At 41.7% G+C, this 16,660-nt stretch overlaps 2 protein-coding genes across 3 annotated transcripts in view; one reads left to right on the forward strand and one right to left on the reverse strand.

Moving 5' to 3' along the window:
- The window catches only part of LOC137250398 (ethanolamine kinase-like), an 82,631-nt gene that overhangs the window by 51,717 nt on the left and 14,254 nt on the right, over window positions 1-16,660 (forward strand). The gene's annotated exons all lie outside the window — the stretch shown is intronic.
- LOC137250399 (T-complex protein 11-like protein 1) overlaps window positions 10,567-16,660 on the reverse strand; it is a 44,493-nt gene continuing 38,399 nt past the window's right edge. For both annotated transcript variants that reach the window (XM_067783125.1, XM_067783124.1), the window contains one exon: window positions 10,567-15,688. In XM_067783125.1, coding sequence (XP_067639226.1) covers window positions 15,393-15,688 — 296 coding nt within the window. In that variant the 3' untranslated portion in view covers window positions 10,567-15,392. The remainder of the gene's footprint in view (window positions 15,689-16,660) is intronic.

The raw sequence follows: 16,660 nt of genomic DNA on the forward strand, positions 1-16,660 counted from the left end.
CTCAAACGCACCCCTAAATGACATTGACGGGATCCCGGACAGATCCCGAAATCCATCCAGAAATGATCTTGGGAGGGACCCCAAATGATCCCGAAAAAGTCCCGTAATGATTCCGAGGGGATCCTGATCGGATACCGAAAACCATCCAGAAGTGATGCCAGAAAGGTCCTCAAATGATCACCTAATACCAAAATGACCCTGACGGCATCCCGGACTGATCCCAAAATCCATCCAGAAATGATCTTGGGAAGGTCCCAAAATTATCCCGAAATAGTCTCGGAAAAGTTCAGAAATTACCCTGACGGGTTCCCGGACGAATCCTGAAAGCCATCTCTAAATGATCCCGAAAAAGTCCCGAAATGACCCTGACTGGACCTCGAAAGGATCACGAAAACTATCCAGAAATGATGCCGGAAATGTCCTCAAATGATCACCTAATAGTTCCGAAAAGACCCTGACGGGATCCCGAACGGATCCTGACAACTATCTAGAAATGATGCCGAAAGGGCCCGCAAATGATCCCGTATTAGTCGAGAAAAAGTCCCGAAATGAACCCGACGGGATGCCGGACGAATCCCAAAAACCATCCAGAAATGATGTCGGAAGGGACCCCAATGATCCCGAAAAAGTCCCGAAATAATTCCGACGGGATCCTGAGCGGATACCGAAAACCATCCAGAAGTGATGCCGAAAAGGTCCTCAAATGATCACCTAATAGTCCCAAAATGACCCTGACGGCATCCCGGACAGATCCCGAAATCTATCCAGAAATGATCTTGGGAGGGTCCCAAAATTATCCCGAAATAGTCTGGGAAAAGTCCAGAAATTACCCTGACGGATCCCGGACGAATCCTGAAAACCAATCTTAAATGATGCCGAAAAAGTCCCGAAATGACCCTGATGGGACCCGGAAAGGATCCCGAAAACTAACCAGAAATGATGCCGGAAAGGTCCTCAAATGATCTCCCAATAGTTCCGAAAAGCCCTGACGGGATCCCGAACGGATCCCGACAACTATCCAGAAATGATACCGAAAGGGCCCGCAAATTATCCCGTATTAGTCGAGAAAAAGTCCAGAAATGACCCCGACGGGATGCCGGACGAATCCCAAAAACCATCCAGAAATGATGTCGGAAGGGACCCCAATGATCCCGAAAAAGTCCCGCAATTATTCCGACGGGAATCTGAACGGACACCGAAAACCATCCAGAAGTGATGCCGGAACGGTCCTCAAATGCTCACCTAATAGTCTCAAAATGACCCTGAGGGCATCCCGGACAAATCCCGAAATCCATCCAGAAATGATCTTGGGAAGGTCCCGAAATGATCCCGAAATAGTCTCGGAAAAGTCCAGAAATTACCCTGACGGGTTCGCGGACGAATCCTGAAAGCCATCCTTAAATGATCCCGAAAAAGCCCCGAAATGACCCTGACGGGATCCCGAAAGGATTCCAAAAACTATCCAGAAATGATGCCGGAAAGGTCCTCAAATAATCCCCTAATAGTTCCGAAATGACCGTGACGGGATCCCGAACGGATCCCGACAACTATCCAGAAATTATGCCGAAAGGGTCCGCAAATGATCCCGTATTAGTCGAGAAAAAGTCCCGAAATGACCCCCACGGGATCCCGGACGAATCCCAAAAACCATCCAGAAATGATGTCGGTAGGTATCCCAAATGATCCCGAAATAATCCCGAAACGACCTCGTCGGCATCCCGGACGGATACCGAAAATTATCCAGAAATGATGCCGGAAAGGTCCACAAATGATCCCCTAATAGTCCCGAAATTACCCTGATGGGATCCCGGACGGATCCCGAAAACCATCCAGAAATGATGCCGGAAGAGCCCCCAAATGATCCCGAAAAAGTCCCCAAATGACCCCGACGATATCCCGGACGGATCCCGAAAACCATCCAGAAATGATGCCGGAAGAGCCCCCAAATGATCCCGAAAAAGTCCCCAAATGACCCCGACGAGATCCCGCACGGATCCCGAAAACCATCCAGAAATGATGCCGGAAGAGCCCCAAATGATCCCGAAAAAGTCCCCAAATGACCCCGACATACTCCAGAAAAGGTTCCGAAATTGCTCCGAGGGAATCAACGACGGATCGCGAAAACCATACAGAAATGATTCCGGAAGAATCCCAAAATGATCCCGAAATAGTCCGGAAATGACCCAGATGGGATCCCGCACAGATACAGAAATGATCCCGGAAGGGTCCAAAAACTATCCCGGAAAAGTAACAAAAAATCCCGAAATGGCTCCTACGGCATCCCGGACGGATCCAGAAATGATCTCGGAAGGGTCCCCAAATGATCCCAAAATGGTCCCGAAATGACCCTGATGGATCCGGCAAACAATCAAGAAATTATGCCGGAAGGGTCCCCAAATGATCCCGAAATAAAACAGAAAAAGTCACGAAACGACCCCTAGAGGATCCCCAAATGATCCCGTATTAGCCCCGAAAAAGTCCCAAAATGACCCTGACGGGATCCCGAAAGGATTCCGAAAACAATACAGAAATGATGCCGGAAAGGTCCTCAAATGATCCCCTAATAGTCCCGAAATGACCGTGACGGGATCCCGACAACTATCCAGAAATGATGCCGAAAGGGTCCGCAAATGATCCCGTATTAGTCGAAAAAAAGTCCCGAAAGGACCACGACGGGATCCCGGACGAATCCCAAAAACCATCCAGAAATGATGCCGGTAGGTATCCCAAATGATCCCGAAATAGTCCCGAAATGACTTCGTCGGCATCCCGGACGGATCCCGAAAATTATCCAGAAATGATGCCAAAAAAGGTTCCCAAATGATCCCCTAATAGTCCCGAAATTACCCTAATGGGATCCCGGACGGATCCCGAAAACCATCCAGAAATGATGCCGAAAGGGTTCCCAAATGATCCCGTATTAGTCGCGAAAAGTCCCGAAATGACCCCGACGGGATCCCGGACGGATCCCGAAAACCATACAGAAATGATGCCGAAAGGGTTCCCAAATGATCCAGTATTAGTCGCGAAAAAGTCCCGAAATGACCCCGACGGGATCCCGGACGGATCCCGAAAACCGTCCAGAAATGATGCCGGATGAGCCCCAAAATGATCCCGAAAAAGTCCCCAAATTACCCCGGCGAGATCCCGGACGGATCCCGAAAACCATCCAGAAATGATGCCGGAAGAGCCCCCAAATGATCCCGAAAAAGTCCCCAAATGACCCCGACGATATCCCGGACGGACCCCGAAAATCATCCAGAAATGATGCCGGAAGAGCCCCCAAATGATCCCGAAAAAGTCCCCATATGACCCCGACGAGATCCCGCACTGATCCCGAAAACCATCCAGAAATGACGCCGGAAGGGTCCCCAAATGATAGCGAAATAGTCCCGAAATGATTCCGGAATAGTCCCGAAAATGTTCCAAAATAACCCCGACGGGATCCCGGACGGATCCCGTAAACTATACAGAAATGATCCCGGAAGGGTCCCAAAATGATCCCGAAATAGTCCCGAAATTACCCCGGCGTAATCCCGGACCGATCCCGAAAACCATCCAGAAATGATCCCGGAAGGGTCTCGATATGACCCTTACGGGATTACAAATAAGGTGAAGCTAATTATAAAACCATGTTAATAAGGCAGCAGGCGCATTGGAGCGAATAAAAAGTTAGATAGAAACATACAGGTAAAGCTAATAAAAGCGTGCTAATAAAAACAATTGATGGAGGGCGGATGGCGGGAGTAGAGGAGAGGACCACTGATCGTTCCTCCAAAATTGTCTAGATCTCGTTCTGTATGTGCCAGATACCAAAAACTATTGATTTAGGAGAAAATTTAGATTGAGTTATAACAATTTATGGATTTTACACCAGAGGGGGAGATAAGGGGGGCGGGCGGAGGGTGGCACTGCTTACTTTGTAAGCCCTCGACTTATTTGACCCCTTGAGTCTGTGATATTGGTGAAGGCCAGTATACGTAAAGTTATAATGTGTAAAAATTATGAAAAATAATTTCTCGAAGGGGTCGTGGGACCCCCACCCCTCTTTCCATGTTCGAAAAAAATTTCGCTAGTAGACTACTGTCTGTGTCCCAAATTTCATCAAAATCCGTGTAGCCATTCTGGCGTGATTCAGTCGCAAAGACGAAAAAATATAATAATTAAATTATAACTGTTCCTAGGGGGCGGGGACCACGCCCCTTTTGAAAAATATATAGCTAGTAGATCCTTCTAGACTATTGGCTATATGTGTGCAAAATTTCATACAAATCGGTCCAGCCGTTCTTGCGTTATTGAGTCACAAAGACAAACGTCTGGACAAACATCCAAACATCCAAACATCCAAACATCCAAACATCTAAACATCCAAACATCTTAACATCCAAACTTTCCCATTTATAATATATATATATATATTAGACTAGCCTTTACCCGCGGCCCCGTCCGCAAGGAGAAAATGAAATATGTGGGCTATTCACGTTAGCCTGCTTATAAAGTTATCTGTTTAAAATTTTTTTTCTGTCTAATGCATTTTATTTTTGTAATTGAGTAAAAAAAAGAACTTTTTGAGCTGATAACCTGATAGGATCCCAAAATGATAACGAAATTATCCAGAAAAAGCCACGAAATGACCCCGACGCTATCGCGGACGGATCCCGAAAACCATCCAGAAACGCCCCGGAAGTGTTTCCAAAAGTTCCCGAAGTAGTCCCAAAAAAACCCGAAATGACAACGACACGATTCTAGACTTATCCAGATAACCACACAGAAATGATGCCTGAAGGGTACCAAATTGATCCCGAAATAGTCCCGAAAAAGTTCCGAAATTACCCTGACGGGCTCCCGGACGGATCTCAGAAACCATCCAGAAAATATCCAGGAAGGGTCCCTAAATTATCCCGACTAACTCCAGAAAAAGTTCCGAAATGGCTCCGAGGGGATCCACGATGGATCGCGAAAACCATACAGAAATGATTCCGGAAGGATTCCAAAATGATCCCGAAATAGTCCGGAATTGACCCAGATGGGATCCCGCACAGATCCAGAAATGATCACGGAAGGGTGCAAAAACTATCCCGGAAAAGTAACAAAAAATCCCGAAATGGCTCCTACGGCATCCCGGACGGATCCAGAAATGATCTCGGAAGGGTCCCCAAATGATCCCAAAATGGTCCCGAAATTACCCTGATGGATCCGGCAAACCATCAAGAAATTATGCCGAAAGGGTCCCAAAACGATCCCGAAATAATACAGAAAAAGTCACGAAACGACCCCTAGAGGATACCCAAATGATCCCGTATTAGCCCCGAAAAGGTCCCGAAATAACCCCGACGGGATCCCGGACAAATCCCGAAAACCATCCAGAAATGATGCCGGAAGGAATCCTAAATGATTCCGTAAAATTCCCGCATTGATTCCGACACCGGATCCCGAACGGATACCGAAAATCATCCAGAAGTGATGCCGCAAAGGTCCTCAAATGATCACCTAATAGTCCCGAAATGACCCTTAAGGGGTCATGGACGGATCCCATAAACCATCCAGAAATGATCCCGATATATTCCCGAAGAAGTCCCGAAATGACCCTGACGGGATCTCGAACGCACCCCTAAATGACCCTGACGGGATCCCGGACAGATCCCGAAATCCATCAAGAAATGATCTTGGGAGGGACCCCAAATTATCCCGAAAAAGTCCCGCAATGATTCCGAGGGGATCCTGATCGGATACCGATAACCATCCAGAAGTGATGCCGGAAAGGTCCTCAAATGATCACCTAATACCAAAATGACCCTGACGGCATCCCGGACTGATCCCAAAATCCATCCAGAAATGATCTTGGGAAGGTCCCAAAATTATCCCGAAATAGTCTCGGAAAAGTTCAGAAATTACCCTGACGGGTTCCCGGACGAATCCTGAAAGCCATCTCTAAATGATCCCGAAAAAGTCCCGAAATGACCCTGACTGGACCCCGAAAGGATCCCGAAAGCTATCCAGAAATGATGCCGGAAATGTCCTCAAATGAACACCTAATAGTTCCGAAAAGACCCTGACGGGATCCCGAACGGATCCCGACAACTATCTAGAAATGATGCCGAAAGGGCCCGCAAATGATCCCGTATTAGTCGAGAAAAAGTCCCGAAATGAACCCGACGGGATGCCGGACGAATCCCAAAAACCAGGTAGAAATGATGCCGGAAGGGACACCAAATGATCCCGAAAAAGTCCCGCAATAATTCCGACGGGATCCTGAGCGGATACCGAAAACCATCCAGAAGTGATGCCGAAAAAGTCCTCAAATGATCACCTAATAGTCCCAAAATGACCCTGACGGCATCCCGGTCAGATCCCGAAATCCATCCAGAAATGATCTTGGGAGGGTCCCAAAATTATCCCGAAATAGTCTGGGAAAAGTCCAGAAATTACCCTGACGGATACCGGACGAATCCTGAAAACCAATCTTAAATGATGCCGAAAAAGTCCCGAAATGACCCTGATGGAACCCGGAAAGGATCTCGAAAACTAACCAGAAATGATGCCGGAAAGGTCCTCAAATGATCTCCCAATAGTTCCGAAAAGACCCTGACGGGATCCCGAACGGATCCCGACAACTATCCAGAAATGATACCGAAAGGGCCCGCAAATGATCCCGTATTAGTCGAGAAAAAGTCCCGAAATGACCCCGACGGGATGCCGGACGAATCCCAAAAACCATCCAGAAATGATTTTGGAAAGGACCCCAATGATCCCGAAAAAGTCCCGCAATTATTCCGACGGGAATCTGAACGGATACCGAAAACCATCTAGAAGTGATGCCGGAACGGTCCTCAAATGATCCCCTAATAGTCCCGAAATTACCCTGATGGGATCCCGGACGGATCCCGAAAACCATCCAGAAATGATGCCGGAAGAGCCCCCAAATGATCCCGAAAAAGTCCCCAAATGACCCCGACGATATCCCGGACGGATCCCGAAAACCATCCAGAAATGATGCCGGTAGGTATCCCAAATGATCCCGAAATAATCCCGAAATGACCTCGTCGGCATCCCGGATGGATACCGTAAATTATCCAGAAATGATGCCGGAAAGGTCCACAAATGATCCCCTAATAGTCCCGAAATTACCCTGATGGGATCCCGGACGGATCCCGAAAACCATCCAGAAATGATGCCGGAAGAGCCCCCAAATGATCCCGAAAAAGTCCCCAAATGACCCCGACGATATCCCGGACGGATCCCGAAAACCATCCAGAAATGATGCCGGAAGAGCCCCCAAATGATCCCGAAAAAGTCCCCAAATGACCCCGACGAGATCCCGCACGGATCCCGAAAACCATCCAGAAATGATGCCGGAAGCCCCAAATGATCCCGAAAAAGTCCCCAAATGACCCCGACATACTCCAGAAAAGGTTCCGAAATGGCTCCGAGGGAATCAACGACGGATCGCGAAAACCATACAGAAATGATTCCGGAAGGATCCCAAAATGATCCCGAAATAGTCCGGAAATGACCCAGATGGGATCCCGCACAGATCCAGAAATGATCCCGGAAGGGTCCAAAAACTATCCCGGAAAAGTAACAAAAAATCCCGAAATGACTCCTACGGCATCCCGGACGGATCCAGAAATGATCTCGAAAGGGTCCCCAAATGATCCCAAAATGGTCCCGAAATGACCCTGATGGATCCGGCAAACCATCAAGAAATTAAGCCGGAAGGGTCCCCAAATGATCCCGAAATAAAACAGAAAAAGTCACTAAACGACCCCTAGAGGATCCCAAATGATCCCGTATTAGCCCAAAAAAGTCCCAAAATGACCCTGACGGGATCCCGAAAGGATTCCGAAAACAATACAGAAATGATGCCGGAAAGGTCCTCAAATGATCCCCTAATAGTCCCGAAATGACCGTGACGGGATCCCGACAACTATCCAGAAATGATGCCGAAAGGGTCCGCAAATGATCCCGTATTAGTCGAAAAAAAGTCCCGAAAGGACCACGACGGGATCCCGGACGAATCCCAAAAACCATCCAGAAATGATGCCGGTAGGTATCCCAAATGATCCCGAAATAGTCCCGAAATGACCTCGTCGGCATCCCGGACGGATCCCGAAAATTATCCAGAAATGATGCCGGAAAGGTTCCCAAATGATCCCCTAATAGTCCCGAAATTACCCTAAAGGGATCCCGGACGGATCCCGAAAACCATCCAGAAATGATGCCGAAAGGGTTCCCAAATGATCCCGTATTAGTCGCGAAAAAGTCCCGAAATGACCCCGACGGGATCCCGGACGGATCCCGAAAACCATCCAGAAATGATGCCGGATGAGCCCCAAAATGATCCCGAAAAAGTCCCCAAATGACCCCGACGAGATCCCGGACGGATCCCGAAAACCATCCAGAAATGATGCCGGAAGAGCCCCCAAATGATCCCGAAAGTCCCCAAACGACCCCGACGATATCCCGGACGGATCCCGAAAACCATCCAGAAATGATGTCGGAAGAGCCCTCAAATGATCCCGAAAAAGTCCCCATATGACCCCGACGAGATCCCGCACGGATCCCGAAAACCATCCAGAAATGATGCCGGAAGGGTCCCCAAATGATCGCTAAATAGTCCCGAAATGATTCCGGAATGGTCCCGAAAATGTTCCAAAATAACCCCGACGGGATCCCGGACGGATCCCGTAAACTATACAGAAATGATCCCGGAAGGGTCCCAAAATGATCCCGAAATAGTCCCGAAAAAGTCCCGAAATTACCCCGTCGTAATCCCGGACCGATCCCGAAAACCATCCAGAAATGATCCCGGAAGGGTCTCGATATGACCCTTACGGGATTACAAATAAGGTGAAGCTAATTATAAAACCATGTTAATAAGGCAGCAGGAGCATTGGAGCGAATAAAAATTTAGATAGAAACATACAGGTAAAGCTAATAAAAGCGTGCTAATAAAAACAATTGATGGAGGGCGGATGGCGGGAGTAGAGGAGAGGACCACTGATCGTTCCTCCAAAATTGTCTAGATCTCGTTCTGTATGTACCAGATACCAAAAACTATTGATTTAGGAGAAAATTTAGATTGAGTTATAACAATTTATGGATTTTACACCAGAGGGGGGATAAAGGGGGGCGGTCGGAGGGTGTCACTGCTTACTTTGTAAGCCCTCGACTTATTTGACCCCTTGAGTCTGTGATATTGGTGAAGGCCAGTATACGTAAAGTTATAATGTGTAAAAATTATGAAAAATAATTTCTCGAAGGGTCGTGGGACCCCCACCCCTCTTTCAATGTTCGAAAAAAATTTCGCTAGTAGACTACTGTCTGTGTCCCAAATTTCATCAAAATCCGTGTAGCCATTCTGGCGTGATTCAGTCGCAAAGACGAAAAAATATAATAATTAAATTATAACTGTTCCCAGGGGGCGGGGACCACGCCCCTTTTGAAAAATATATAGCTAGTAGATCCTTCTAGACTATTGGCTATATGTGTGCAAAATTTCATCCAAATCGGTCCAGCCGTTCTTGCGTTATTGAGTCACAAAGACAAACGTCTGGACACACATCCAAACATCCAAACATCCAAACATCTAAACATCCAAACATCCAAACATCTTAACATCCAAACTTTCCCGTTTATAATATATATTAGATATTAGATTAGATTAGATTTGCAGTTACATTGCATACTATCGCATAAACAAAGAGGCTTTCCGAATGATATTGGACACCATTGAAGGACGCTTAACTTGCTCGAAAGTTCTGCCAGTGCTGCAACTAGCAGCTGAGTTACGATTTTTAACCGAAGGATCCTATCAAATACCAGTTGGCAAGGACTCTAGCATGAGTGTAGGAAGAAACACGGTGTCAACGATTTTAGATGATGTGCTTCGTGAAGGCCTTCGTATGTTTCTCCATGAATTCAATCAAAATACTCTTTTGCATTGAATTTTTATGCTTTCCCCTATTAAGAGTGAAAATATATGTAAATTTACCTTTATTTACTTACATTTTTAGAAAATGATCAACTACAAAAGAAAAACATCTATGAAAAAATTAAATCCATTGAAATCCAACAGCATTTAACTGATTGGTTTGTTTCCGATAGTAAAACCAATATTATCGGATTCTGTGACACCTAAAACCGACACTAAATCCAATTCGAACATTAAACCGATAACACTGGATTTCATGACACCAAAGTAATTTTTTTGTAGGTTTTTATTCCGATTCCGACAACAATTGGATTCCATGACACCCTGATTAAAACAAAAAAAGAAATAAACTAAATTTAGAAAACTTGCATTGTTGGCATATCACATATGAAACCACGTTATTCTAATTTACTCCTAAATAAACAATTTCATCCTTCTCATTAATATATGAAAGTGAGACATTTAAGTTGTCTCATGGAATATATGAATGTAATAAAAATATGCAAAAAATAAAAATAAATACTTTAGTTCCACCAAAACGTGTTTTGTGCAAGTTATTTCATTATCTCGCGAATCCCGGGGAAATGCCACGACCCTTCAATTCGTACATCATAAATAAAAAGACGTCTGACTAAACTGCAAGATATAAATAGTGGTTTATTTTTATGCATAATTATATAGGTACATATGTATACATAAGTTTACATATGTATGTAGGCCTTAGCAAATGTAGATACGAATAACTTTGTTAAAGTTTATCTTACCGCGCTTAAAATTATTAACCAAATGTTTAAATCGTTTTCGTATAATAACGGCTGAATTCTGTAATTCAGTCTCATCTCAAGTCTTTAATTTGACATTTTTCTTTAGAGACAATTTTTGTGACTTGAGATGATTTCGGCATTCAGTAAACGAAAGTCACAAAAACAATTCAACAAAAACAATTGAACAAATAATATAGCATTGCATTTTGTCAACATAAAGTTGGGTGTTATTGTGGCTGAGCTTGCGAAGACGCCGTTCACAATTTTGTATAGAAAATCCCAAAGTGTGTAGGTTCGAATATCAACGGCGCCACATAGAGTTCGATGTTTTTGTTTAAAGTGTTTTCTGTTTTTAAATTTTTTCTATGCGTATTTTAATTTGAGGAATAAAATAACATATTTAAAGCGTTTTTCGCAAATAATTTTCATACTTTTTCTGAAATTTTCATGTTTGTGATCTGCCCCGGCCCAGCTCACAAATTAGTGATTGCTTTTGTGAGGCTGGAGACGCGAGATAGCTTACAGAATGGCAAATTGTCTCAAAAGTGATTTTCACCCTAAATAGTCTCTAATAGTGACTAGAGACGGCTTACTGAATTCAGCTGTAAATGTATACTCGTATTTTATTGTATTTGTGTATGTGGGGTTAATGTTAAGAGTTTTCAGTATCACAACACATTTCCAATTGAGAAATTACAAAACCATGATTCAATCACAAGAGGTTTGCTCGGCTGACAAATTTTTGGCAATTGTTAACTGTGTTGTTTCTTTGCGATTTTTCAATTAATATTAGTAGTAAAAATAGGAAGCAAGCAGTGTACAAATACCTGATAAGTACTGGTGGTAGATTCAGTAACTGTGAGTTTCAAAATGTACACTTTTTCTTCATTTAATTTATATGAAAGAAAAATGTACGTTTAAAAACTCACAGTTCCTGAATACAGGCCCCGACTATATGACTCACTGCTACAACAACACCAACAACAACAGACCCGGAACTACACAATTCCTTTGAACATTTTTTTAATTTTATGGTGAATTTATTAACTATGGTGAATTTATTTTATGAAAAGTACAGACACCCAAGGAATCGTGCACTTCCGTAAATATATGAACATACAAAAAATAAACCAATTTAAAATTCATTGTTCAACGTCAAAAACGCGACTAGTAAATCGGTTCACGTATAAATGTCATTAGTAAATAATGGATATGCCATAGCGAAATGTACTCATTGAGCATGTTAACTAATTCATTCCGTATGTTCGGAACATACGTCTCCATTTAAGAATTTGTGGAATCGTTTTATATTTGGAATATTATGTATATACTTATTTGGAATATTTGGACCTCGTGAAGTAATATCAAACGAACGTGTTTCGAATATTCTATATTAACGGTTTATCTGGAACACTTCAAAGAATACTTAAACGGAAAAGAGCTTTCCGAAATTTCAGAATAAAAAGGTAAATACTCCCTGTGTAGCAGGACCACACAAAAGCTTAATTATTCTGTCAAAGTCAAAGCCAGAATATAAAGTTCCAAGACAATAAGCCACTTTCTTTTATTTTTGTTTTTATCAGTTCATTGACTAGAGTATCACCCCATGTCGGCTGCCAGTTCGAAATCATCATATCTCAAAATATTTTTACAGGTACTTTCCTACTACAATTTTCGCCGAAGGGGATTGAATTAATCCCCGTTTTCCTTACTTCGTACCTAAAAGCAAATCGTCCTGGTTTTTAAATTTGGGAGTATCAAAGGTCTGTCATCATTGGAGAACAAACTTCTAGTAATTGAATCATGTTACAAAACTAAATTCAAAAAACAACAAGAAGAAAAAATATTAGAATATTATCATTACACTTTCCATACGTGTATATTCAGGGAATCCAGTATTCGTTTTATGTGTATTCATAAGTATATCGAAATGTATATAGCGTTAGTTGTAAAATAATGGTAAATAAATAACGATATCACCTCTATTCTGCATTGCGATTACGTTCCCGTTCAACGCTTCGCTTTAATCGAAGTTGGGTATTCTGCATTACGACGGAATCGTAACGAGAAGAGGAAGGCAAATGATTTTTCGAAATCAGCTGTTTGTACGGAATGTATGTACATTGGAACAAAATAAATTAAAGAAAATTTGTAAAAAAAAACACTGAAAAACGTTTATATTTTATTATCCACACCATTTTGTACAAAAAAAGCAATATAATATATTGCCGCAGTGTTATATTTTTTTGAGTGAAGTGCTTTCATAATTGTAAGTGTGTTTTTGTCGTTCTTTTGGCCAATTCCCTGCCTAGCCACCAAGTTTTTTTAAAACGGATTCCTGCACGAATATAGTTGACATTTTCTGAATTTTATGGATGCTAATTTCATTGCACTGACCTAAAATACTTTATGAAGATTTATTTATTCTTTCCGGAAGGATTGTTTACGTTTTCGCTTCACCTTCCTCTACTCCGGCAGCTTGTTTTGGCATATAACTGGACCCAACGAACAGACACAAATTATAGCTATCTATTATACTGAAATCCAGGCATGCTTAACCAACGAACCGATATCATTTCGTTACGATAATTAACGTTAATAAACGAAACAAAGTCATTTCGTTTGGTTTATTAATGTTAAAAACGTCAAATTAACGAAATGATTTTGTTTCGTTTTCTGCCATATCAAAACGAAATCAAATCGTTTATGATGATTATTAATTTCAAACTATGCTGGCAAAGCTGATTGATGGCGGAGTCATTAAAGGTGAAAGCATTCGCCAAGCTGATTGCAACTTTTCTCATGAATTTTGACAGTACGAACATTTCTCACAGTATTTTTGACATTACCACCAACGAATTACACAAACAAATTCCATGGAGTTTGTGTGTGTATGTCCGCTCGCTGTTACCACCTTACGGCTTAACCATGGCTATAGCATTGCCAGCACAGTTCAAACATAAAGTATCACGTTTTTGTTAACGTTTTTAACGTTAACGAAGGCTTTTCGTTTCGGTGAAAAACGAGATACAATTTATCTTGATAATTTCTTTATCGATAATATTTCGAAGTGTTTCAACGGAAACGGTGGAAATTTTTTGATAAACGATTAGCTTAACGTTAAGGTGCATCCCTGCTGAAATCAATAGCCGCGGCATTATTTGTTGAGTTGGAAAGCAACGCATACGAAAATGGCCAGGCGAGAATAGAAAGGCAAATATTGCGAGATTTGTGTAATCCATTTGAGATGAGTGACGAATTGTAATAAATTGAATTTAAAAGTGGTAAAGTTTAATGACTTATTTTCTTATTTAGGTTCAAAAAAAACTTTCGACTTAATAAGGATGCTTTCAAGTATGTTAGATACTTTTGCGGGGCAAATAGGTCCAAGGACTTCGACATGACATGTTGTTTTTGACCTGGAAACATATAAAAAACAATCATCATCAAGCCTTTTACGTTTCTTAACAAGTTTTACTTACATTTTTGTTAAAATTCTGTTATAAATTAATAAAAAAAATAAAAAGAAAATATTTTTCCGCCAACAAATTTGCAACTTGGAAAAAAGGAACTACGATCGGAATGCAGAATTCACAAAATCGAACGATTCGAAGTTGGATCGAAGAAAATTGGAACACAGAATACCAAAATTGCCAAATCGAAAAAATTCCAATCCAAGTCGAAATGCAGAATAGGGCTGTATATTTTTATTTCTCTGTATATTTAATTTTTAGCTATGTATAATTCGTGTGTTGCTGAAAGAATAATTCTTTGAAAAAAATAGTTATGCAAGAATGCAAGTAAATATATATGTATAATTAACCTAAGTTATGCATTAGCACAGTGCATCCTGTTTTCTAAGTCCTGGTTTGTTGCATTTAAAATTTCGCATATCAACCCGAATATTCTTACAAGGGATGCTTAAACTACAGCCTACAGCCAAAAATGTATAAAATAATTTCATGTGCGCCAAAAAGTATGCTTTGCTGATAGTGACGTATGACAGCCATGTGACACAGTACACCAGAAATGTGGTACACTTTTGGCTGCAATTGGTTTTATTTTTGAAAGTTTTACCAATCAAGTTTTATATTTAGATAGCTATTTCCAGAAAACGCAGATAGAGATGAAACGATTTCGTTAAACTTTTTAAATCAATAATTGGTATCTGGGAAATATGTTCGACTCTTTACAAAATGAAAATGCTGCTGCTTTTGACTATGTATTGCACAATAAATTTTGTGTTTTGTTCTTCACTCATTTTGTTTCACAATTTTTTTAATTTTTAACTGCATGTCAGAACAACGTATAAATTTGCATATATTCTCTTTAAATTTGTTATTAATTTGAATAAGTTTCAACTTTGCATTTCTTCATTGGCATTGAAATTCATTTGTTTCTAACTTTATCCATTCCAGCTGGTATTAGCTCCGATTAGGAGTATAATCCTTATTGTTATCAAATTGTGCCTAAAAATACTTGACTGCCTCACTTACAGATATGTAAATGCATGTACACTTATATCTGCCATAGCAACAAAGCCTCGGTTAGATCTTCATTGCGTCTTTATAAAGTCCGCTTGTCTAAATATTTTTTGCGCCAATAGCAGTAATTGTTTGACAATACCCACACAACTCACTACAAGCGACTTGCCGAAGCCCACTATTCACGCCAAGTTTTCATATGCGTCTTGATTACTGATTATTAACATCCTTATCCTCGACGCTTGTTTTCGAAGTACCATCAGATGTCGATAGTTCGTTGGCTGCGTTTACTGCAGTTGCAGTGGTATCATTAGTTGTAACGCGTTGTTGTGTAAGTAGCTTCATAAAATATTCACCGAAGACGGAATGGTTATAGGCAATTACGCGTTTTAAGGCAGTGCAATAAGCTTCCAGTTCATCCTTGAAATCAGCATAGCCTGGTGGTGGCGGTGGTAAACCAGCTCGCGAACGCATTGCCAAGCGGAAATATGTTTGAAACCGTTTCCCTATTAAAAAAAAAAATATGTTAATAAAAATCACATACATATATTTTGATTGATAGCAATATCATTGTATTGGGATGGAATAAATGAACATACCTATATACTGGAGAGGGAGGAAGTAAAGTGAATGATAATGATAGGAATGAAGAGGGAATGGAAGATTGTGGAGGGAAAATTGAGAAAATTTGTAGGTACATGAAAACAAAAGTTCGAACTAATCAAATTCTGCATGGTCTGATGGTATGCCATAAATATAAAACTTCAAATTTATTTTGAGAGATGAGGAGGGGATGGAGGAGTAGAGAAATGGGAAAATTTGTAGTTACGTGAAAACCAAACTTCTAGTTGAACAAAGTCGGCCGGGTCTGAAACTTCAAGTTTGTTATGCAGAGTCACAATATTGATAATATTGTGATCCGATATACATTTATGACGAGGTTAAAGCCAAACTTCATTCCCAATTTGGGAAGTGCTGTTTTTAGTTTTTTAGACGAATTATCGGGCCTACATATTTCATGCAGACTCTGAATAACAGCTTTTTTATGGCGATTTCTAAGCAATTTGTTTTTAATTATTTAATATGACATGAACCTTTGGTATAGTATAGTAAGGGGGGCACCCGCACTGCCTCCATTCTGTGCCGTTACTTAAATACATTAAAATAACTATCGAAATCGATTACTGCGAAATGAACATTTAAGAGTTGAGCAGGGCAATACTAGCCTTAATGTTTGTTAGGTAGCAGGCGTAAAGGCTTGGTTTCCTCGAAAGCGGTGCCGCTATATAGCGGCCGTTACATAGCGGTAGAGTACGTTGTCAAAATATTGCAATGTAAAAGTAATTATGTGGAAACTATGTAGACGGTGAAGTTCACCGTAACGTAATATAGCGGCCGGGCATAAAACAACCCTGCCGTCGTGACGGTAGAAACTCGTTCATCACCGTTTTTCCCACCGCTATTGTCAAAGCGGTGAA

Source organism: Eurosta solidaginis, chromosome 4 (assembly GCF_040869045.1).
Source record: "Eurosta solidaginis isolate ZX-2024a chromosome 4, ASM4086904v1, whole genome shotgun sequence".
Classification (NCBI taxonomy): Eukaryota; Metazoa; Arthropoda; class Insecta; order Diptera; family Tephritidae; genus Eurosta; species Eurosta solidaginis.